Source organism: Capra hircus, chromosome 2 (assembly GCF_001704415.2).
Source record: "Capra hircus breed San Clemente chromosome 2, ASM170441v1, whole genome shotgun sequence".
Taxonomy (NCBI): domain Eukaryota; kingdom Metazoa; phylum Chordata; class Mammalia; order Artiodactyla; family Bovidae; genus Capra; species Capra hircus.
In genome coordinates this window covers 6,497,155-6,521,372 of record NC_030809.1, presented here as the reverse complement: position 1 = coordinate 6,521,372, position 24,218 = coordinate 6,497,155, and the positions used below count along the sequence as shown (strand labels likewise).

At 49.0% G+C, this 24,218-nt stretch overlaps 1 protein-coding gene across 2 annotated transcripts in view; it reads left to right on the top strand.

Annotated features, from left to right (window-relative positions):
• TCEA3 (transcription elongation factor A3) overlaps nucleotides 1–24,218 on the top strand; it is a 46,867-nt gene that overhangs the window by 7,999 nt on the left and 14,650 nt on the right. The window contains exons 5-7 of one of the 2 annotated variants that reach the window (XM_018055597.1): nucleotides 7,235–7,294; nucleotides 19,882–20,045; nucleotides 20,215–20,276. In XM_018055597.1, the coding sequence (XP_017911086.1) occupies nucleotides 7,235–7,294; nucleotides 19,882–20,045; nucleotides 20,215–20,276 (286 nt within the window). The remainder of the gene's footprint in view (nucleotides 1–7,234; nucleotides 7,295–19,881; nucleotides 20,046–20,214; nucleotides 20,277–24,218) is intronic. The other variant, XM_018055592.1, reaches the window with a different exon arrangement.

Below are 24,218 nucleotides of genomic sequence, written 5' to 3'. Positions count from 1 at the left end.
ATGTAACAGAGTGGGAGCCCCATCTTTGTCCGACCCCCACACCTCTGCTGAGGTCTCAGCTCTTTGTCTGTTCCCCCTTGCCCACCCACCAGGGTCTCCAAAAATGCATGACTTTTAAAAAATATTTATTTATCTAGCTGTGCCGGGTCTTCATGGCAGCATATGGGATCTAGTTCCCTGGTTAGGATTTGAACCCAAGGCCCCTGCATTGGGAGCATGGAGTCTTAGCCACTGGACCACCAGAGACTTCCCAGTGCATGACTTGCTGATCGGCCCAAACGGCCTTGTCCATGACGGTAGATAAAAGCCTTCATGGCCGCATTAGTAGGTCCTACCTGTTCCCTACATGACTAGTCAGATCACTTAATCCTTCGGGAGGAGGTCATCTAATAGATAAGGGAATGAGACTAGATGACCCTGAATAGTGTCCGATGGTACTAGGTCGTTACAGACAATAGGGCTTGCGATATACCAACATTTTAAACCTTTAAAAATTGTATTTATTTAATTAATTTTTTTTTTGGCTACACTGGGTCTGTTGCTGTGCGTGGGCTTTCTCTACTTGCAGCACGTGGGGGCAACGCTGTGGCTATGGCGCGCGGGCTTCTCTCCGCGGTGATTTCTCTTGTTATGGAGCACGGGCTCTCGGCATACGCTTCAGTAGCTGCGGCGCTCAGCCTCTAGGGCGCAGACTCAGTAGCTGTGGCACACGGGGCTTCGTTGTTCTGGTCCCAATCTTCCGCGGCCAGGGATCGAACCCATGTCCCCCGCATCGGCAGGTAGAGTCTTAACCAGTGGACTACCAGGGAAGCCCTATAACATATTTTTATCACCCTTAATTAATTTTTGAAAGTACTGTAATTCTGGGACTTCCCTGGAGGGAGGTCCAGGGGTTGAGAATCTGCCTTGCAATGCAGAGGACTTGAGTTCGATCCCTGGTCTGGGTACTAAGATTCCGCATGCCTCAGGGCAACTAAGCCTGTGCACCACAAGGACTGAGTTTGAGCTCTAGAACCCACAACCCGCAACCACTGAGCACATGTGCTACAACTGCTGAGCACATGTGTTGCAAATACTGAAGCCCTTGTGCCTGGAGCTTATGCTCGGCAACGAGAGAAGCCGCCACAATGAGAAGACTGCACACTGCGACTGGAGAGGAGCCCCCGCCCACCTCGCCTAGAGAAAGCCGGTACCCAGCAGCAAAGACCCTGTGTAGCCAAAAATAAACAAATCTGTTATAGAAATAACGGAAGATATTTTAAAAGTATGAAAAAATCACGTTCCCACCACCCAAAAAGAATCACTGCTAATATTTTGGTATCTGTTTTTCTCTGTTTTCTATAGTTACCATCAGTTCTGTAGTCTGCTTTTTAAGATGCAGTACTGGTCAGCTTGGAATCTTCTGAATGTTCTATTCCTTTCATTCGGCCACTTTTGCAGTCATATCCCAATTGGAGAAATGGTCCTTGGCATTTAATGTTTCACATGGTGTGTTTGGTTTTCCCAAAGGGATTAAAAGGTTGGCCTCCAGGGATCCTGTGATCCCCCGTGCCTAGCATGGAGTGAGCATTTACTGAGCATTGCCAGGCCCAGCTGTACCAGTGCAATCCCCTTTGGAAAATTCATGCTCTAGCTGGTCTAGCCATGTCTGGAGCACCTGTTTGGTTCTGAAAGTAAAAGTGTCAGTTTCTCAGTTGTGTCCAATTCTTTGTGACCCTATGGACTGTAGCCCACCGGGCTCCTCTGTCCATGGAATTCTCCAGGTAAGAATACTGGAGTGGGTCATCATTCCCTTCTCCAGGGGAATCTTCCCCACCCAGGGATTGAATTTGGGTCTCCTTCATTGCAGGCAGATTCTTCACCATCTGAGCTACCAGGGAAGTTTGGTGCTGAGTACCTTGGCAAATAAATGAAGGACTAGGATCTTGTGACATACAGTTGAAAGACAAGTGTTGGGCGAGGAGAGCAAATGGGATATGGGGCTAGTCTGTGGAATAGGGAGTATAGACACCTGGGTACAGACGGCAGCTTGGGCACAGATGTTTCCTTTAGTTCTGTCCCCAAATCCCGCCGAATGATCAGCAAAGGGATCTCCTTTAAAGGCCTACCGAGACGACAGGTGTGGGCGAGGAGACCGTTGGAAAGCAGAAAGAAATTTCTAGGCTGAACTTGATCACTTACATCCTTAGACTCTGAGATTCACTGTTGTGACCTGAAAAATGAATGTCATTATCTCATGATATATAAGGTTTATATGCGGAGCTCAGTCCCTCAGTCGTGTCCCCTCTTCATGACCCCCATGGACTGTAGCCCACCAGTCTTCTCAGTCCATGGAATTCTCCAGGCAGGAATACTGGATGGGTTGCCATTTCCTTCAGGGGATCTTCCCAACCCAGGGATCAAACCCGTTGGCAGGCAGATTCTTTATCACTGAGCCACCTGGGAAGCCCTAAAATTTATATAACTATAAATAAGTGATAAGTGAAGTCACTCAGTCGTGTCCGACTCTTTGCGACCCCATGGACTGCAGCCTCCCAGGCTCCTCTGTTCATGGGATTTTCCAGGCAAGAGTACTGGAGTGGGTTGCCTTTCCCTATATGTGTATATATGTATATAGCCTTCTAGGATTTTTCCTGTGCACCTACCCATGAAATACTTATTGTATTAATAAAATGGAATTAAACTCCATATACTATTTTGTAGCCTTGTCACATCATATATTTATTCCAATAGTGAGTCACATTTAGAGTAAAAAGTTTAGAAAGTCAAATACAAGAAGGAAATAACAGAAATGATCACTGTTAACATCTTGATGTATATCTTTCTCATCTTTTTAAGAATATGTGTGTGTGTGTATATATATATATATATATAGAGAGAGAGAGAGAGTTATATTTTCTTAGAAAATTAGAATCACACTATAATACTGTTTTATAACCAGCATTTTACATTTAACAGCATCCTGGGGTGTTAAATTGTTGATGCCAGCTCACTTTTCACAGCTGGAGCTATGAGATGAAGTTGTCTCCATGGCTGAGCAGAGAGTGGGGTGGTTGTCCCCCTAGCTTGCTGGGAGAATCCAGTGGACAGGGGTCCTATTTCAGTTCCATTGGTGAAATTCCTTTCTTTTTAATTTTCTTAATTGACTATTATCATATATAAATACTATTACTGCATTATTATATAAACACTGTAACCACATTACTAAAATTTAAAATAAGAATTAAAAATATTTCTCCACAATGTGCTGCTTCTGAAAAAAGAAACAGCTTGTATTTTCTTCCTCTTCCCTTCTAGTCCTGATCTACTTACATAATTTTACCATTCCTGTAGACACAAGGGACAATTACATCCCTGTTTATTTATCTTTCTAATGTATTCTAGGCATTTTTTTCATGTTCCTGAATAGTTTTCATAATGATCCTTCGCAAAAATGGCAGAATTTTTCTGGTTTGTTCTAAAAAGCAATGAGGAAAGGCCAGAAAATGGGGAGTCCCAGGGAGCGGAGAGACTCATGTCTCCCCTCCTTTCTCCCACTGCAAGAATCTCTGCTCCCAGCTCTGCCTGCACCTGTCCATCCCCGTGGGGCAGTCGGGGGGGGGACCCCACAGAGGAGCTCCCAGGGCCCAGTGTGGGGCTGGAGGGGACATGCAAAGGGAGGTCTCTGCCCCTCTCCCTCTCTGCTGCCTCCCCCTGTGTTTAAGCTGGGGCAGAGGTCCACAGGATCGTTAAGAGCTGGCACCTGAAACTTTCTCACCTGGTGTCCCCCAGGCCACGTGGAGGATGAGATGGGAGCTGGAAATCCATGCAGGAGCCTTATTATTACCTGGAAAAGAAGAAATCAGCTACCTAGGATTAGGGAGCACTGAGGAGTTCTTCGTGGTGGGAACTGCAGTAGGGATGTTAATGATCTGGTCTTCCTTCTAGCCAGCCCACAAACACAGGTCCTTTTCCCAGCATTTGACAGATGAAGGAGCTGATGCTCAAAGAAGATGGCCTGCCCAGGGGCAGGGCTGGGATTTCAGCTCATGTCCCTGGCCTGTGCTTGTGCACTGCTCCACCGCTCGGCTGTGTCCGAGTCTTTGCAGTCCCTTGGACTGTAGCCCGCCAGACTCTTCTGTCCAGGCAAGAATACAAGAGTGGGTTGTCATTTCCTTCTCCAGGGGATCTGCCTGACCCAGGGCTTGAAACCATGTCTCTTGCATTGGCAAGTGGATTCTTTACCACTACACCACCTGGGAAGCATGTCACACACCGCCTCCCTTTTTAGAGTGGTAAATGTCATGTATGTTTGCATGCATGGAGCAAAAGGCGAGGGAAGGATCTTAAACGTAAATGATCTTACCTCTGGGGAAGTGTCTTTTTCCACATTTTCTAAAAATAATTTCTTTACTGTTTGACTTCACAGCCTTTAGCAACAAATATTCATAGAGCACCTACTCTGTGGCAGGCACTGTTCTGTTCACTTAGGCGAAGTCAGTTGAGTTGAGTATATTAGATTGGGCTTCCCAGAAGCAAGCCCTGAGACATGGATTTAAGTGCAGGAGGTTTATTTGGGAAGTGATTTCAGGAAATGCAGACAGAGGAGAGAGGAAGTGAGACAGGTAAGGGAGGGGAACTGGCACAGGGTGTGATCCTGAGCAGGTTACTGCCCTGAGTGGTGGTGGTTGAATCACTAAGTCGTGACTCTTGCGACCCCATGGACTGTCGTCTGCCAGGTACCTCTGTCCATGGGATTCTCCAGGCAAGCATACTGGAGTGGGTGGCCATTTCCTTCTCCAGGGGATCTTCCCAATCCAAGAATCGAACCCAGGTCTCCTGCATTGTAGGCAGATTCTTTACCAACTGAGCTACAAGGGAAGCCAGGGCTAAAATCCTGCTGGAGATGGTGGAGGACACACCTCAGTTGATCCACTAGAGGGCCGAGGAAGCTGGAGTACTTGCCCATCTATTCCCACGTGTGTGGTTGAGGGCTGCTCCTGGCGTTGTTAACTCCCCTGTAATTTCTGCCCATCGGCCTGCTGGCGCTGGCTGGCACAGGGAGAGCCCCAGGGGATCTTGGAGAAGGAAGTCCTTGGGTCCCAGTGCATTCGGGAGGAGTGCCCAAGGGATGATGGGGACTCGGCATAGACAGCGTCCACCACAGGGAACCAAGCCCAGCATATTCTGCTCTTGTGAAATTTACATGGTAGGTTGCTTGGACAAAGCATAAAATAAGTAAGCAAATTATGTGGTCTGTTAGACGGTGACACCTACGCTGGAATTAAAAAGGAGAACTGGGGACTTCCCTGGTGGCCCACTGGTTGAGAGTCTGCCTGCCAGTGCAGGGGGCATGGGTGTGATCCCTGGCCCAGGCAGATCCCACATGCCCATCCACGCGCCGCAGCTACAGAGCCCGCAGCCCTGGAGCCTGTGCTCGCTGATAAGAGAAGCCACTGCCGGGAGAAGCCCGCGCACCGCAACTCCAGAGCAGCCCCTGCTCACTGCGTCTAGAGAAAGCCCGAGTGCAGCAGCGAAGACCCAGGGCAGCCGAAAATAAATGAATAAATGACCTAAAGGGGAAAAAGAGAGAGCTGGGTAAGTGACACGGGAATAGGAGTTACAGTTTACAAGCAGATTAATGTGACAAAAACGATGAAAGGGGGAAACACATCCTATACAGTAAAAAGGATGTGCAGGTGTGCTCAGTCGTGTCTGACCCTTTTTGAGGCCATGGACTGTAGCCCACCCAGGCTTCTCTGCCCGTGGAATTTTCCAGGCAAGAATACTGCAGTGGGTTGCTGTGTCCTACTCCAGGGAGTCTTCCCGACCCAGGGTTCTTACCCGAGGCTCTTGCATCACCTGCATTGGCAGGTGGATTCTTTATCGCTCTGCCGCCATGGGAAGCCCTAAAAAGATTGTAGCTACATGTATTTCGTAGAATGGGGCGGTGGGGGCCGGGGGGTGGTGGATTTTTCACTTTTAATCCCATCACCCTGATATAACTACGGCTAGCACTTGGTTGCCCACTCCAGTGTTCTTGCCTGGAGAATCCCAGGGACGGGGGAGCCTGGTGGGCTGCCGTCTGTGGGGTCGCACATAGTCAGACACAACTGAAGCGACTTAGCAGCAGCAGCATTTGGTTATGGCCTTCCTTCCCTGGTGGCTCAGACAGTAAAGCGTCTGCCTGCAATGCAGGAGACCTGAGTTCGATTCCTGGGTGAGGAAGATCCCCTGGAGAAGGAAATGGCAATCCACTCCAGCACTCTTGCCTGGAAAATCCCATGGACGGAGGAGCCTGATAGGCTACAGTCCATGGGGTCACAAAGAGTCGGACACGACTGAGCGACCTCACTTTCATAGCTCAGTTGGTAAAGAATCTGCCTGTAGTGCGGGAGACCAGGGTTTGATCCCTGGGTTGGGAAGATCCCCTGCAGAAGGGAAGGGCTACCCACTCCAGTATTCGGGCCTGGAGAATTCCATGGACTGTGTAGTCCATGGGGTCACAAAGAGTCGGACATGACTGAGCAACTTTCAAAAATAGAGAAGGAAATGGCAACCCACTCCAGTATTCTTGCCTGGAGAATCCCATGGACAGAGCAGCCTGATAGGCTACATCCATGGGGTTGCAAAGAGTCGGATACGACCGAGCGACTTCAGTCACTCAGCATTTGGATGTATTTCCTTTTCATCTTTTCTTCTCCTAGGCATTAGTCCTCTTGCCTGGCCTCAGACACAGTATGCATCTAAGTTTGCACCCTCCTTTCTCATTTGCCATTTTAAACCCCATTCTTGCAGCTCTGAGGCCCACCTCCTCCTCCCCTCCTCTTAAGGTGCCCACAGGGGAGGCTGAGGCTGATTTACTCCGACTCCTCATGAGAAGTGATCATCCGAGGAGTTCAGTCCATCGGTTCCAGCTAGCCAAGGCCTGCCAGACAGCAAGGAGGAAGGGCCTGCTGATAATTAGTTATTAGTAATTAGTAATACATGGACCACATCTGACACGTGTTTGGTGCTTGGCAGATCTTGGTCTCCTTCCCTCCTATTACCTCATTTGATGGTGGGCAAGTGAAGAGGACCAGCCAGCACCTCCTGGGGCTCCCCCTGCCAGGCAGCTGGGGTCCAGGTGGACTTCGTCATCCCCAACCCAGCAGGCCTGGCTCCGGGATGCTTCCTCCCCGGACTCTGATCTCTCTAGGCCAGCACTGATGCTCATCGACCAAAGCATCTCATCTCCACTTCCTCTTCCTTTCAGGAGAGACTCTGTGGACTCCAAGTCTTCAGCCACCTCCTCTCCAAGACCATCGATGGAAAGGTAAAGGAAGCTGTGGACCTCTGCACCCCAGAAGTCCTGTTCACCGTGTGTGTGTGTCGCTCTGTCTCACTGGAGGAATCCCGAGGCCGGGCAGAGGAGGAAGCTTCCTATGTTGCATTGACTCCAATTCCTAGGACCCACGCAATAAGGGTGGCGGGGGAGGCCTCTGAATCCGAGGTATGGTTCCTTCACTGGGGTGCCTGACCAATCGCTGTTATCCCATTGCTGTCTGGGGAACATTCTCAAAGTCAAGTTGAACCCGGTGAAACAGGTCTTGAGAGCCTGTACCTGGACTGGGATCTCTGGGTTTGGGGCAGAACTGGTATCAAGCCTGAATTATGTCACTCATTCATCAAATATTTATTGAGGGCCTACTGTGTACCAAGAAGTATTCTAGGTGCCGAGGATATAGCAGGGAACAAAAGAGACAAAATCCTCTAGGGCATGAGGCCTCTATTCTAATGGGTGAAAGTGAAAGTCACTCAGTCGTGTCCAACTCTTTGTGACCGCATGGACTATACAGTCCGTGGAATTCTCCAGGCCAGAATACTGGAGTGGGTAGCCTTTCCCTTCTCCAGGGGATCTTCCCAACCCAGTAATCGAATCAGGGTCTCCTGCATTGCAGGCAGATTCTTTACCAACTGAGCTATCAGGGAAGCCCCATATTCTAATGGGGGAAACTGGTAATACCTATGAAAAGTAAATATTGTTGTTTAATCGCTTAGTCGTATCCAACTCTTTGCGACCCCATGGACTGTAGCCCTCCAGGCTCCTCTGTCCATGGAATTCTCCAGGCAAGAATACTGGGGTGGGTTGCCATGCCTTTCTCCAGGGGATCTTCCCGACCTGGAGATCGAACCCACCTCTCTTCCATCTGCCTGCACTAGCAGGTTGGAAAGGGTGGTCACTGCAGTGGTCAGGAGAGCCCTCATTGAAGAGATGACCTGCAAGCAAAAACATGAAAGAAATGAGGAGTTAGCCGGACAGATATTGGGGTCATTCCAGACAGAAGGCCTGCAAGTGGGAGTGTGCCTGGCAGGGTCAGGGAGCAGTGAGGTGGCCAGTGGGTCTGGAGTGAATAAGTGAAGGTGGGAGTTGGAAGATGGTGTGAAACAGGAACCCCTGGAGAGTACTGAGCGTGGGAATTCTGTGAGTGAATTGATCAGAATCCCTCTTGCTGCTGTGTTCGGTTGTCAGGGCCACAGACAGAAGCAGAGAGACCAGCCAGGAGGCTGTTTCGATAATTCAGGGAAGATGTGAGGGTGGCTTGGATCAGAGTGACAGCATGGAGGTGGGGAGAAGTGGGAGACCCTGGGTATATGTTTTAGGGGGGCCACACCCTGCATCATGTGGGATCTTAGTTCCCCAACCAGGGATCAAACCCACGCCCCCTGCAGTGGAAGCTGGAGTCTTAACCACCGGACCACCAGGGAAGTCCTGACCCTGGATATATTTTGAAAGGAGAGCTATCAGGATGTCCTAACAGATTGGATGTGGAATACAAGAGAAGAGTAAGTGTCAGGATGCCTCCAGGACTTTTCATGTGAGTGTCTGTGAGGATGGAGATACCGTGAACCAGTATGGGGAAGACTCTGTGTCGGTCGGGCTTGAGGTGGGAGACCAAGGGGTCAGGTCTGGATATGTTGGATTTAGGGGTGTACAAACCACTCGGGTGAAGAAATTGAATATGCAGTAGGTTATGCCAGTCTGGAATTCAGGAAGGAGGCCTGGGCTGGAAACACAGATTTTAGTTGTTACTGTGTAGGTCGCATTTGAAGCCACTAACCTGGGTGAGATCACCAAGGAGAGACTGTGGGTAGAGGAGTGCGCATTGTGGCCCAGGAGGGAGGTCAGAGGTCAGAGCAGAAGAACCAGAGCAAAGAGAGAGCAGGCCAGGCCAGGAGGTGGCTTAGAGGTGGATCAAGGCAAATGGTTAGGATCCATGGGCCGCGTTGGATGCTCGGGGGACTGGAAGGAGCGGTAAGGGGGTTGACTTCTAGGGGAGTATGTTTGGAAGCTGCCCAGCTCTTTTGGGCTTTTTTGTCATTTAGTTGCTCAGTCATGTCCGACTCTTTCCAGCCCCAGGGTCTGCAGCACGCCAGGCCTCCCTGTCCCTCACCAGCTCCCGGAGTTTGCTCAGTCTCGTGTCCATTGAGTCGGTGATGCCATCCAACCATCTCATCCTCTGTCGCCCCCCTTTCCTCCTGCTCTCAATCTTTTAGGCCTAATGTACCAGTAAGACTAGGTCAGATTTGGAGAAGGAAATGGCAACCCACTCCAGTATTCTTCCCATGAACAGAGGAGCCTGGCAGGCCACGGTCCATGGGGTCGCAGAGAGTCAGACACCACTGAAGCAACTAAGCACGCATGCACCAGTCAGACTGACACTGGAAAGAAAAAAAGGGGCACAAATTAGGTCATTTAAGGTTTTATGAAGATTAAACAGGCCTGGGATGTTGATGGGGCAGCTGTGCTGAGCATCCCCACATGGCAGCTGAGTGCCAGCCCCAGCCGATGAGTAGAGGCTCTCTGCTTGGAGCACGAATCTGAGGCTGCCTCCTACCAAGGAAGAAGAGAGTTCTGTGGCCGATTGGCATTGTCTGCCACAGGCGATGCCTCGGAATTGAGGCTCCAGCACAGTTCTTGGTTCTAAACTAATCAGTCCTGAATATTCATTGGAAGGATTGATGCTGAAGCTGAAGCTCCAATACTTTGGCCACCTGATGGCAAGAGCTGACTCACTGGAAAAGACCCTGATGTTGGGAAAGATTGAAGGCAGGAGGAGAAGGGGACAACAGAGGATGAGGTGGCTGGATGGCATCACCGACGCGATGGACTTGAATTTGAGCAAACTCCAGAAGTTGATGGACAGGAAAGCCTGGCGTGCTGCAGTCCATGGGGTCACAGAGAGTTGGACACGACTGAGCGACTGAACTGAACTGACCTTCCTGGTTTTCAGACAGCCCCCTTCTCACTGTGTCTACACATGACTGAGAGAGACAGAGAAAGAGGGAGATTTCACGCTATGGTCTCTCTTCCTTTTTTTTTTCTTTTTTTTTCGGCTGTACCATGCGGCATGTGGGATCTCAGTTCTACCTACCAGGGATAAACCTGTGCCTCCTACAGTAGAAGCCTGGAGTCCTAATCACCAGGGAATTCCCTGTGGTCTCTCTTATTCTTCTAAGGACATTAATCCCATCATGGAACTTCCACCCTCTCGACCTCATCTAAACCTAATAATCTCTCAAAGGCCCCGCCTCCAAATACTATCACACTGGGAGTTAAGGCTTTAGCATATGGGTTTTTGCCCAAGGGACACAGTCTATACTGCACTGTAAAAATGGGAGGCTAGGGAGGGGCACTATTGGCATTTAGTAGGCAGCAGCCAGGGATGCTAGGTGTCCCGGAATGTGAGGGACAGCCCTGCGTCAAGAAGGACTGTCTTATCCAAAAGTGAAACGCTGGCCAGTAAGCTGTTTCTGGGTCTAATGCTGTAATAAGCACATTGGACATTTGTGTCAGGGTTTATACCTTCAGGCTCCTCTCCTTCCTTTGCCCTGTGGCCTGGAAGCCTCTTGGCCCCCTCCCGTAATGCCTTCTTTCTCTGAGGGTTGGTCAGGCAGAGTATGTTTTCCTTCCAACAGCTGTGCCATTTCCTGCTGGTTCAGTATTGGGGGCGGGCACCCCAGAGGGAGAGAAGCAAGTCTTGTAAGCTCACTTTATCCACCACTCAGACTGTTCCCTGCCCTCTTCACCTCCGTCTCATCTTTGTCTTCCATTCATTCACTCATCTGCTCATCATGCATTCATTCATTAAGCCAGCGCATTTGGTTTTGTTTGTTAAATATTTTATTTTTAGCTGCAGTGGGTCTTAGTTGTGGCATGCAGGGTCTTTGATCTTCGTTGCAGCATGCAGGACCTTTAGTTTCGGCATGTGAGATCTAGTTCCCTGACCTGGGATTGAACCTGGGCCCCCTTGCATGGGGAGCGAGGCGTCTCAGCCACTGGAACACCAGGGAAGTTTCCCAGCAAGCACATTTGTTAAGCACCCCCTTACAAACTCAATGTCTTCCAGGGGTCAAGGGCATGTGGACACACTGGGTGACTAGTGGAGAATACCTGCCCATCTGAAGGGGGCACCCACTACCCAGCCCCAGCTGGTGTTTGCTTTATGGATATGACACCCAGCATGCCATCCCTTCCAATTTTTTAAGGAAAGCTGGCCAACTAGTTTTTCCTAAGAAATGCCCAGTTTTATGTATTAGCAACATATTCCTATTTTCCTAAGACTCAGTACCTCAGACAAAACTCATGTGTAGCCCATCAGTTTGTGACCTCCAAAGTGAAGCAAGGAGACACCAAAATGCTTGTTTTTTGAAGCTCTTAACGCATAATGAGAACACAGTGTCTCAACATGACTGGAGAAGTCAAAGGAGCCTTTAAGGAAGAGAGAGTATTTGTGCTGAGAACTGAAAGATGGATTGCCTGGTAGAGGGCATCCTAGGCGGAGGGAATGGCACGTGCAGAGTGTGGCGGTATGAGTGAGCATGGGGCTCGAGGAACTGTAGCAAGACTACCAGGAGACAGACCGCGAAGGGCACCCCTGTGACAGAGAGGGTTGCCCTTGGCCAGCTTTCACCCGAGCAGTTTCGGCAGGCTTGGTGGTGCAAGTAACCGAAATGCCCTCGAGGTGGCGCAGGGGAGCAGCAAGACCGGCCTCCAGGTGCCTCTGCTCAGACCTGGCTGGTGAGGATTTTTTCAGAGCTTGGTGATGTCAGACCACAGGCTGGTGCTGGCCCTGGTGCATCCGGGGAGCAGAAGGAAGCAGTTGACAAATCCAACCCCCCCACCCCCGCCCACAATGCCCTCTCTGCAGTTTGGCATGGTTCCCACTCACGTGCACTGAAAACAAAATGAGCCTGGCTGCCTGATTCGCCACCCAGACACGAATCCCAGCCAGCCACCCAGCGCCTCTCCAAGAGGAGGGACCACAGCTGGGAGTGCCCGCCAGGGAGGTGAGGGGGAAATACAACAGGCAGCACAGCCTGGCCCAGGAAAGGGGACTCTGGAAAGCTCTCCGCCTTTTAGAGGAACAGTGAAATGTGTTGAAAAGAATTTGGAAGGCAGACAGACCTAGATGTGTGGTCTGTCTCTGCCATTTGCAAGTTGGATAACCTTGAGTACGTAAATTCAGCTCTCTGAGCCTGTCTCTTGAACTGTAAGATGGGGATAACTGTGACCCCCACAAGGTCACTGTGAGACTCAAATGAGGTAATTCAGTGCTTAGCACCATCCCTAAACCAAATGGGTGCTCAGTGGATGCACAGTGCTTAGTAAGAATGCTCACACTTAATGTGGCCATCCGTGTAAATTATCATCTAATAGTCTGCTGCTGGAACTCTCTTAGATGCTTTGATCTTCTAAGCAACTCTCTAAGGTGAGCACTGTTGTTCTATTTACATATGAGGAAACTGAGGCACCTAGAAGTTAAGGAACTCATCCTAGGTCAAATAGCTACAAAGTGGTGGTATCAGATGTTGAATCTGTGAGTCTGGCCCTGGAGCCTGTTGTTGTTGTTCAGCCACTAAGTCGTGTCTGACTCTGCAAGAACGTGGACGGCAGCATGCCAGGCTCCCCTGTCCTTCACTCTCTCCTGGGGTTTGGTCAGACTCATGTCCATTGAGTCTGTCTAACCATATCATCCAGTAGAGGTGATGCTGTGTGACTGTGTCATCCTCTGTTGCCCCCTTCTCCTCTGGAGCCTGGCCTCTTCATGAATATACTACCCTCAAAATTGACAACTTTTGTTAACGTTATTATTATGCCTCCTTCCAAGCAGTATGCTGTTGACTCCTCTCTTCCTGGCTCCCCACCGGTAAGTCTTAGACACTTAGGATGTGGTGATGCGCACACAGGCCCGTGAGGGGCAACACCAGGAAGAATCTGGGCTCCGTCCCAGCTGTAGGAGATGGGTTGGTCCAGGCTGTGGGAGTTGACTGATGCTGGCTCAAAGAGCCCTCTGTTAATCCCAGAGCAGTTGGGCAGCTGGTTTTCCAAAGAGGACCTATCCCCTGCCCAAGTCAGCGCTGTTAGACCCCTGGATGTGCCTTTCATTTCTGTGGCCCACTCCCTCAATTCATCATCTGTTCATTCATTTGACAAAGATTCATCAGGTGTCAACCTAGGGGCTTGTCACACATGCTGGAAGACCGTGGTGAACCTGCAGATGGGGTCCTGGTACTCTGGAACCTGTAACCTGGAGATGGAGGCAGACAGTATTTATAAACACAAACAAGTTAATTACAGATTGGATAAGTGCTGTGGATGAAAGAAATTGGGTCATGTGCTGGACAGTTCCAGGGCAGGAGAGTTGGCTTGGCTGGGATGGTCCAGGAAGGCATCCCTGAGGATGTGACATTGGAGCTGAGACCTGACTGGCAGGAAAGGACCCATCATAAGAAAATCTGCAGGAGGAAGGGCCTTCCAGGACGAGGGGGGCCAGCCCTGTGGTGGGAGTGATGGGTGTGCTTAAGAAACAGAAAGCAGCAGTGCAGGGGGGTTGGGCTTCAGTGACCTGTGAGGGGAGTGAGGTGTGACATTAAGTCAGTAGGGGAGGCCTCGGCCAGATGTTGGGGGGACGATAGGAGGCCATGGTGAGGAGTTTGACTTTATGCTGGAAATGATTAGAAGCTGTTAGAGAATCAGAAGCAGGGGAGTGATAGCATCAGTTGTGGGTTTTTGTAGATTGTCCGGGGGACAGGGAGAGCAGCTTGGGGTCTACTGTGGTCATGCAGGTGAGAGCCCAGTGGCCAGGACTGGGTGTGGGAAGATTTGTTTTGGTTTGCAGGCAGCCCCTTAGACTCGAGTTTACCCCCTTCCCAGCCTCCCCTCACCCACACCTTTACTCCTGCTGGAATCTGACTCCAGGACAGGCCCGCTTGGATCTCAGCTTCTCTGTCCCTGTGCTCTCCTCCCAGGGCACCAGTTGTGAGGCAGAGCTGGGCAAAATCCAGGGTGAATTAATCTAGAATGGTGAAGTTCAAATTGAATTAAAAAAAAAAATAAAACTAGGGAATCCATTTGGACAAAATTTGGGGGAATTCAAAATGTACACCTTGGGAGTTACCTGGCCATCCAGTGGTTAGGACTCAGGACTTCCAGTGCCGTGAGTCTGAGTTCAATCCCTGGTTGGGGAACTAAGATCCTGCAAACTCTGCAGCAAGGCAAAAAATAAATAAATAAAATAAACCTTAAGAGGGCAGAGTCTTCCCTCCTCAGATCACCCCACTCTGTTTCAGCACTGAGACACCTTTAGGAACCTTAAGGCTCCAGAGAACACAAAACTCCCAGTGGCCCAAGGGTATCCATGGTGACAAGAGTCCCCTGTGTCCAAAACAGCAGGAGTTGGGGGACAAGGAGGTGGATGGCAGAATTCACACTGAACAATGGGATTATCTTGTCACCCCAGGTTTTAAAATTTTATTTGTATATTTTGGGGTGTGCTGGGTCTTCGTTGCTGCGTGCTGGCTTTCTCTAGTTATGGAGTGCTAGTTACGGTGCATGGGCTTCTTATTGCAATGGCTTCTCTTGTTGCCCAGCACAGGCTCTGGGGCTTCAGTAGTTGTAGCTCACAGGCTTAGTTGTCCCTCGGTCTGTAGAATCTTCCTGGAGCAGGGATCGAATCTGTGTCTCCTGTCTTAGCAGGCTGATTCTTAACCACTAAACCACCAGGGAAGTCCCACCCCAGGTTTTTTAACACTGGGAAGCTTGGGCTACTCAGCCAGCCTCACTCCCAAACAGAATTTCTTGGGCTTGACCTTTGAGAAGTCCAGCACCATTTTCCTGAAAGAAAGAAGTGCATCCATATCTCCAGAGCTGCCTAGGACAGCTGCCCAGGTTGTGCACTGTAAAACTTTAAGAGATACCCAGGTGACAATGAGGATGGTGCCCCTTGGAGTTTTGAGAAACAGCAGTCCTTTGGGCCCTTCCACAAGGGGTCAGTGTGGTGGAGTAGAAGTGACTCACTTCTTCAACTCTGATGAGTCAGTTTTTCCTTGGAAGCATGAGGGCTGACTGGCAGATCCTGATGGGTTACTGCAAGAGGAGAGTGGGAAGAGCCCAGAGAAGAAGGCAGAGAGGTCTTGACTGGCACCCGCCCCAAGAGTAGTGTGGAAACAGCTCTGAAAGGGAGAGTGCGGTACAGTTATCTCTCCATCCTCTGATATGTAAAATAGGGCCGGTTACTTATGACTCTCAGGGTTATGGAGTGGAATAAATAGCAAACAGGCAGTAAATGATGGCTTTTGTTATTAGCATCTTTAACACACCCCAGAGTCTGGCCAGAAATCCTTTTTCCCCATCTCCCTCATTCTCCTCCTTCAGCTGCCGCGAGCCCCTCAGTCCTGCCCGTACAAACCATGGACTTCCACGCGTCCACAAATTTCTCCCAAGAATTTGTTTTCCCATCCACTCCTCTGGTGGCTAACTCCCGGCCCCATCCCTTGCTGAATTTCTTGGGCCAAATTACACTGTAGTATGACCTGTTTGACCTTTCTTATGCCGCTCAGGAAGGCCTGACATGCTAATGCCGATTGGCCTGGGGCACCACCAGGAAGCTAGGTGATGCTCCCATCGCATCCCCCAGCACCTGTTCCCAGGAACCGAAAGGGACCAACAAGCGGTTGGAGTCTGAGCCTCGGCCTGGTTTCTTTCGTTACATGCATCAGCACCTCACTCTTTTTTTTATATAGTGGTAAAGTAGTAATCTGGAGAAGGGAGAGGCTACCCACTCCACTATTCTGGCCTGGAGAATTCCATGGACTATATAGTCCACGGGGTCGCAAAGAGACACGACTGAGCGACTTTCACTTCAAAGTAGTATATATAACAAAGTTTACCATTTCAAACCCACCGCCCTTTTTTTGGGCCATCACGAAGCCTGTGGGATTTCAGTTCCTAGACCAGGGATTGAATCCGCACCCTCAGCAGTAAAAGTGCAAAGTCCTTAAGTCTGGACCACCAAAGAATTCCCCACTTTAACCTTTTTTTTTTTTTTTTTTTTTGTCTGCAGCGTGAGACCAAAAAAAAAAAAAAAGAGATATTTCATCATTTCAAATGAATTAAGATTTAACAAATGGGACTTCTCTGTCAGTCTAGTAGTTAAGACTTTGCCTTCCAAATGCAGGGCATACAGGTTCTATCCCTGGTTGGGGAGCTAAGATCCTACATGCCTTGTGGCCCAAAAGCCAAAAGATAAAACAGAAGCAATGTTGTAACAAATTCAATAAAGACTTTTAAAAAATGGTCCACATCAAAAAAAGAAGATTTGCCAAATATGGGGTTGGCCAAAAAGTTCGTTCGGATTTCTCAGCTCTATCTTATAGAAAAACCTGATGAATTTATTGGCCAACCCAGTCTGGCCAAAATAGATTCGTTGCCAGCACTTATTTCAGGGTTTCTGGTTGCTCTTATTCATTGAACTTACTATACAGATTTTTTGATTGTGGTAAAATATGTATAAGATAAAATTTACCCATTTTAATCATTTTTAAGTGTACAAATCACTAGTATTAAGTATGCTGACATTGTTATATATCCATCACCACCTTCCAGAACTTTTTCCATCATTCGAAACTAAAACTCTATCAGTTCAGTTCAGTTCAGTCGCTCAGTCGTGTCCGACTCTTTGGGACCCCATGAACCGCAGCACGCCAGGCCTCCCTGTCCATCACCAACTCCTGGAGTCCACCCAAACCCATGTCATCATTGAGTCGATGATGCCATCCAGCCATCCCATCCTCTGTCGTCCCCTTCTCCTCCTGCCCTCAATCTTTCCCAGCGTCAGGGTATTTTCCAGTGAGTCAGCTCTTCGCATCCGGTGGCCAAAGTATTGGAGTTTCAGCTTCAACATCAGTCCCTCCAATGAACACCTAGGACTTATCTCCTTTAGGATGGACTGGTTGATCTCCCTGCAGTCCAAAGGACTCTCAAGAGTCTTCTCCAACACCACAGTTCAAAACCATCAATTCTTCGGCTCTCAGCATTCTTTACAGTCCAACTCTCACATCCATACATGACCACTGGAAAAACCATAGCCTTGACTAGACGGACCTTTGTTGGCAAAGTAATGTCTCTGCTTTTTTTTTTTTTTTTAATTTTTATTTATTTTATGTCTCTGCTTTTTAATATGCTTTCTAGGTTGGTCATAACTTTCCTTCCGATTGAACAATAACTCTCCATTCTCCCTTCCCCCCAACACCTTTCTGCATTCTGCCTGTATGAATTTGACTGCCCTAGGGACTTCGTATGACTTCATATGAGTGGAAGCTTGCAGTATTTGTCCTTTTGTATTTGGCTTATTTCACTCATCATAATGTCTTCAAAGTTGTAGCATGTTTCAGGATTCTGTTCCTTTTATAGCTGAATGATCTTCTGTTGTATTACATACCACAGTTGGCTTGTACGCTCATCTATTGATGGACAGACACTCAGGTTGTGTGTGAGCACTGTCACTCAGTCCTGTCCAACTCTCTGTGACCCCATGGACTGTAGCCCGCCAGGCTCCTCTGTCCGTGGGATTCTCCAGGCAAGAATATCGGAGTGGGTTGCCATTTCCTTCTCCAGGGGATCATCCCGACTCAGGGATTGAACCTACATTGGCGGGTGGCTTTCCCATCATGCCACCTGGGAAGCCCTGGACACTCAGGTTGCCTCCGATTTTACTGGAGAACAGGAAGACAGGAAATTTCCTGTCTGAGCCATCAGGACAGAGGGACCACTCATGATTGTCAAATATTACAAACCAAAAAAAAAGGTGTCTCTCATGACAAAAGTAGATATGTTCTTTAAGCAGACTTAGAAAATGCATATGTGAAAGAAGAAAATGAAAATCTCCTGTAATCCCATCTAAAAGAGATAATTGCTATTAACCTGGTGATAAGACTTCCTTGGCAATCTGTGGTTAAGACTCTGAGCTTCCACTGCGGGGGGGTGCAGATTCAGTCCCTGGTTGGGGAACTAAGATCCTGCATGCCATGCTGTGCAGCCAAAAAAAAAAAATGTTTTTGAAATGGTGTTACTGTTTGAATGTCTGTGATTCCCCAGAATTCATATGTTAAAATCCCAACCCCCCAACGTGACTGTATTTGGACATAGGGCCTTTAGAGAGGTAATTAAGGTTAAATAAGGTCATAAGGATGGAGCCCTGATCCAGTAGGATTAGTGTCTTAAAGGAGATCAGTCCTGGGTGTTCATTGGAGGGACTGATGTTGAAGCTGAAACTCCAATACTTTGGCCACCTGACGTGAAGAGCTGACTCATTGGAAAAGACCCTGATTCTGGGCAAGACTGAGGGCAGGAGGAGAAGGGGACGACAGAGGATGAGATGGTTGGATGGCATCACCGACACAATGGACATGGGTTTGGGTGGACTCCAGGAGTTGGTGATGGACAGGGAGGCCTGGCATGCTGCAGTTCATGGGGTCGCAAAGAATCGGACACAACTGAGCAACTGAACTGAAGTGAAAAGACACCTCAGAACTCACTTGCTCTTTTTCCACCATGTGAGGGCTTAGCAAGAAGGTGGCTATATAAAGCCCAGAAGAGAGTTCTGGCCAGAAACCAGATTAACAGACATCTTGATCTTGGACTTTCCAGTCTCCAGGACTGTGAGAAATGAATTGCTGCTAAGTCATGTAGTCTATAGTATTTTATTATGGCAGCCTGAGCTGACTAGGAAACACGGTTATCCCTCCAGTGCATGTATGTTTGTGGCCCTTTAAGCCAAAACCAAAACAGGATGATTCTTAGGTGGTGTATCATAGGAGTTAAGAGCACAGGCATTGGAATCAGATTGATCTGGGTTCAAATCTTAGCGACGTAACTTCAGGCAGATCTCTCTCTTGTTTCTTCATCTGCAAATGGTGGTGATTACAGTATCTACCTCCAAGGACTGCTCTGAGGACCAAATTAGAAAATGCTCCTAAAGGGCCTCGCACAGTTCCTGGCACATGGTGAAAGCTGATTCAGTGGTGGTAAATTCATTTTCACTGGACTATAGCTCCTTGAGAGAGGGAACTTTTCTGACTTGTCTGCTTTATCCTTTGTTCTCAGCACAGTACCTGGAGAATAGATGCCTAATATTTATCAAATGAGTAAACAGATGGTTCTATGAGAGCAGATAAGAGAGAGCAGCTAGCATGGTGGATGATAGCGTTATTGGCATCGTAAGGTGCTCTCCAACCTCTCAGCACAGCACAGTGGTTGCCTGAGTGCCTGGGTACCAGTGTTCACCCACCTGGGTTTCAATTCTGGTTCTACTGGTTTCCTGATGTGCATCTCTCTCTCTCTCTCTCTCTCTCTCTCTCTCTCTCTAAAACACACTTTAAAATACAACTCTAAAGTGGGGATAAATATAGTACCAACCTCGGAGGATTAAATGAGATGATCCATGTCAAGTGCCTAAAACAGCACCTTCCTCATAGAGTTTTTATGAGGATTAAAGGAGATCATCCATGAAAACACTGGTGCTCAACAAAATGCTTTATTCCCTTATTGTCAACATGTCTGTTACTGGTTGTCATCCTTAGATCAAACAGCAGCAAATCAAAAGCGGAGACCCCCAGAACACCCAGCAGCCCCTCAAGCCCCACGTTTACCCCCTCTGTCTGCCTCCTGGCGCCCTGCTATCTCACGGGGGACTCCGTCCGGGACAAGTGCGTGGAGATGCTCTCTGCGGCTCTGAAGGCAGATGGTGAGAGAGCCTGAACCAGTGACCGGGGTGGGAGATCCCAGTGATCTGGGAGAGGTGGTTTTTCTCCACACCACGAAAGTGGTACAAGATGCTAGAGTCCCCTATTCAAACAGGCTTCACTGCCAAGGTCATCTTCAACTGATGCCTGTGTTTCCCGAATCTCTTTTAGATGATTACAAGGACTATGGAGTCAACTGTGACAAGATGGCATCAGAAATTGAAGATCATATCCTTGAGCTGTGCCAGGGCTGTGGTGCCTAAACTGTCCAGCAGCAGGTGTCCCAAATGCAAGGGATCCGGGACAGGGAGTGGACTAGGCTGTTTAGAAGCAGTACTTAATTTCATGTGGAGAGCAATCTCACAGGGAAGGTTCCCTCATTTTACAGATGAGGCTAAAGCTAAGTCCTTGCCAAGACTCATCAGCTAATAGTACTGGCAGAATTGAGATTTGAACCCAGGATGTGTGACTCTAGAACCTGAGGGTCGGGACTTCCCTAAACATCCAGTGGTTAGGACTCCACGCTTTCACTGCCGGGGGCCTGGGTTCAATCCCTTATCAGGGAACTAAGATCCCTCAAGCTGTAACAGCCAAAAAAACAGGCAAAAATAAAAAGAACCCGAGGGCTCAGAGAGGCTGTGTCTTGACAGGTCTGGGTTGTGACATCATCGAGGAGGTGAGACAGAAAGAGAGGACAGCATTCCTCATTTTCAGCCTTCCCTCTTCCTCCTCTGAAGATAACAACTCCTGTCTTTGACCCCCCAAGTATGTACCAGGCTCTGTATCTTGGTCAGTCGACACTTTCTACCTCTGTAGATTGCCGGGAGAAATATCAATAACCTCAGATATGCAGATGACACCACCCTAATGGCAGAAAGCGAGGAGGAACTAAACAGTCTCTTGATGAAGGTGAAAGAGGAGAGTGAGAAAGCTGACTTAAATCTCAACATTCAAAAAATGAAGATCATGGCATCAGGTAAAAAAGTGAAAACAGTGGCAGACTTTATTTTCTTGAGCTCCAGAATCACTGAGGATGGTGACTGCAGCCATGAAATTAAAAGACGCTTGCTTCCTGGAAGAAAAGCTATGACAAACCTAGGCAGCATATTAAAAAGCAGAGACATCACTTTGCCAACAAAGGTCCTTATAGTCAAAGCTATGGTTTTTCCAGTAGTCATGTATGGATGTGAGAGTTGGACCATAAAGAAGGCTGAGCATCAAATAATTGATGTTTTTGAATTATGGTGCTGGAGAAGACTCTTGAGAGTTCCTTGGACAGCAAGGAGATCAAAGCAGTCAATCCTAAAGAAAATCAGTCCTGAATATTCATTGGAAAGACTGATGCTGAAGCTGAAGCTCCAGTACTTTGGCCACCTGATGTGAAGAGCTGACTTGCTGGAAAAGACCCTGATGCTGGGAAAGATTGAGGGCAGGAGGAGAAGGGGATGATGGAGGATGAGATGATTGGTTGGCATCACTGACTCAGTGGACCTGAGTTTGAGCAAACTCCAGGGGATAGTGAAGGATAGCGAAGCCTGGCGAGCTTCATGGGGTCACCAAGAGTCAAACAAGACTTAGTAGCTGAACAACAACAACTTCTGTTAACACTTACAACAATCTTTGTGAGGCAGGGGCTGTTGTTCCCAGTTGACAGAGGAGGCAACTGAGGCTCAGGAACTACTGAGTGTCAAAGCTGAACTGAAAACCTTAGTCTTTGGATTCCATGTCCTGAGTTCTTCCCCTATACTCCAGCAGCCTTGTGTAGACAGAGAGATGACTGCTGTGTGGTCCGGTCAATTGAACTGAAAGGTGTTTGTTGCTTTTTCTGTTGTCTTGCCCGGAAAGTCCCACGGCAGAGGAGCCTGGAAGGCTACGGTCCATGGGGTCGTCGCAGAGCTGGACGAGACTGAGTGACCAGGGGTTGCTTACTAACACTTACTTGCTGTTTTGTTTTAGCAATGCCTTGAGCTTGCTGGATCTTAGTTCCCCAATCAGGGATAGAACCCAGGACCCCTGCACTGGAAACATGGTGTTCTAACCTCTGAACCACCAGGGAAGTCCCAAGATTTCTGTCTTGAGGAAAAAACGCCTCCACACCGTGCCCCACTGAGTGAATGCATAGAATTCCTTTTACTGGAGACAAATCTTTGCATATCAAAGAAATGTGGAGGGTGGGGACGGACTCCCCAGGGAACAGGGGTGTGAGTGTCCCACTGAGGCCCTTTCCTGGCCTCTGGGCTCTACCTAGGGGCTCAGCAGGTCAGGGAAGGTACAGGGGCCAGTCTCAGAAAACAGATTTGCTTCCCTCGATCTCTTGCCTAAGAACCACCCTACTAGCCTCCAACACATCTCCTAGGGAGTTCCCCTCCACCATCATTTAGTTATTAACCAGCACTTCTTGAACTAATCTCATACCTGTCCAAGTTCCCTTTCAAAATTTCTAATTAATTCAGGAACGCAGAACTCGAGGCATCAGAACTATCATGAGCTTCATCTTTGTTTTTCCCGAACAGTTGTCCCTCTGAGAAGGTCCCTCCACCTTCAAGCCCGGTTAGAGACAAAAGGTGGATGACCCAGTGCATGGCCTCCGCTGCTGGCCTTCCGTCCTCTGAATGACCCTCTTCTGAAGGAAAGGCCATCAGAGCTGCACCAACAACCCTTCAGCACTTTGTTCATAGGTGATGGGAGGTCAGAGGGAGGAGGAGTTTGGGGGCTTGAATTTCCATTTCTTAACAACCAGTGACCCTGGACGAACATGGCAGCCGTGGGGCTCACAGGTGCTCATGTCGGGGTGGGGAGGAGGTCAGTGGGGGCAGGAGGTCAGTGATGCCCGGGTCTGCTCCACCTCATCCTCCTCTGCGACCTTGATGAAAGGAGGCAGACTCAGGAAGAGGCGGACGAAAGGATCCTCAGCCCTGCTGTCCCCGCTCATCAAGCACATCTCCACTTCCAAGGATCCCAAACGCAGAAGATTTTTAAACAAATACTGGGGCTTTTGAGTGCATGAGAGTATATTCTTCCTTCTCACATTTTATTGTACTATACAAACAAGAAGACAGAAAAAATAAATACCACCACCTTCCCTCCCACCACTTGGAGCTAGCCAGCTGTGTCCGTTTCTCCACATTCCCCACAGCTGCTTTCTCGTATATATAGGAGTTTTCCCAGAAAAGCCTTCATTTTCCTGATTCTTCTTGGCTTCGCGGAGGCCAAGAAAATGCGGCTGTGTTCCCTGAGCTCCTCCGGAGGAGGGAGGAGGGGGAGGGAGGAGGCCCGTCTGGGATGCAGCTTCTGGACAGAGAACTCCCTGTGGTCGGTGGCCAGGGGTGACTTCCTGCCGGGTGAGTGGAGAGGAGAGTGTTACCGTCAGGAGAGAGTCTGGCTTCCAGCCCTGCCTCTGCCGGGAATGTGCCCTGTGACCTTGAGCAAGGGCCTGTACCCTTTCTGAGCCTCAGCTTCCTCATCTGTTAATGAGCAAAGTAACTGACCAGCAATTCCCAAAGTGCGTTCCGTGATAGGTATTCCTAGAGAAAAAGAGGGGAAGGGGAGGTTGGTCTGTGTTTTAATATGCTGGGAACACCAGATGAAACAAAAGCCAGTGCGTTCTTTATTGTAATACTTCCTAGAGCCTTAGACACGTGGCACCCAATCTGATGTTTTCCTCTGACAGCTGGACTTAAAAGTGCCCAGGAGCTCTTCCAAACTAGGGGGTCATCGTCATCACTATCATCTTAGCCCCTAAAGGTTGAGCATTTGAAACGCCCCAAACACCACGCTACTGCAGCGTGCAGCTTAGCTCAGGGAATCCTCATGACAACCTGTATTTTACGGAGAGGGAAGCAGAGGCACAAAGAGGTCATGGGCTCACCTGCAGTCACACAGGAGGCTCAGACAAACCCAGACTGCCCATTCCTGGGGTCCCTGGCCCCGCAGTGCTTGTGATGACCCGATCTCACCTTGAAGGCTGTTTCCTGTCCCCGATATGTGGCTGATCCCAGATGCCCGCGTGAGGACCCTGACTTGGGCAGTCAGAGGCCGTGAAGGGGCCTGACTGCTGTCCCAGTTGGGGGTACTCACTCGGGCACGTGGGGCGAGCCATGTCCAGGGAAAGGGAGAGGTGGCCTTGGGGCTCCTCAGGCTTCAGGGACGGGCTCCCCGTCCCCCGGGCCCCTCTC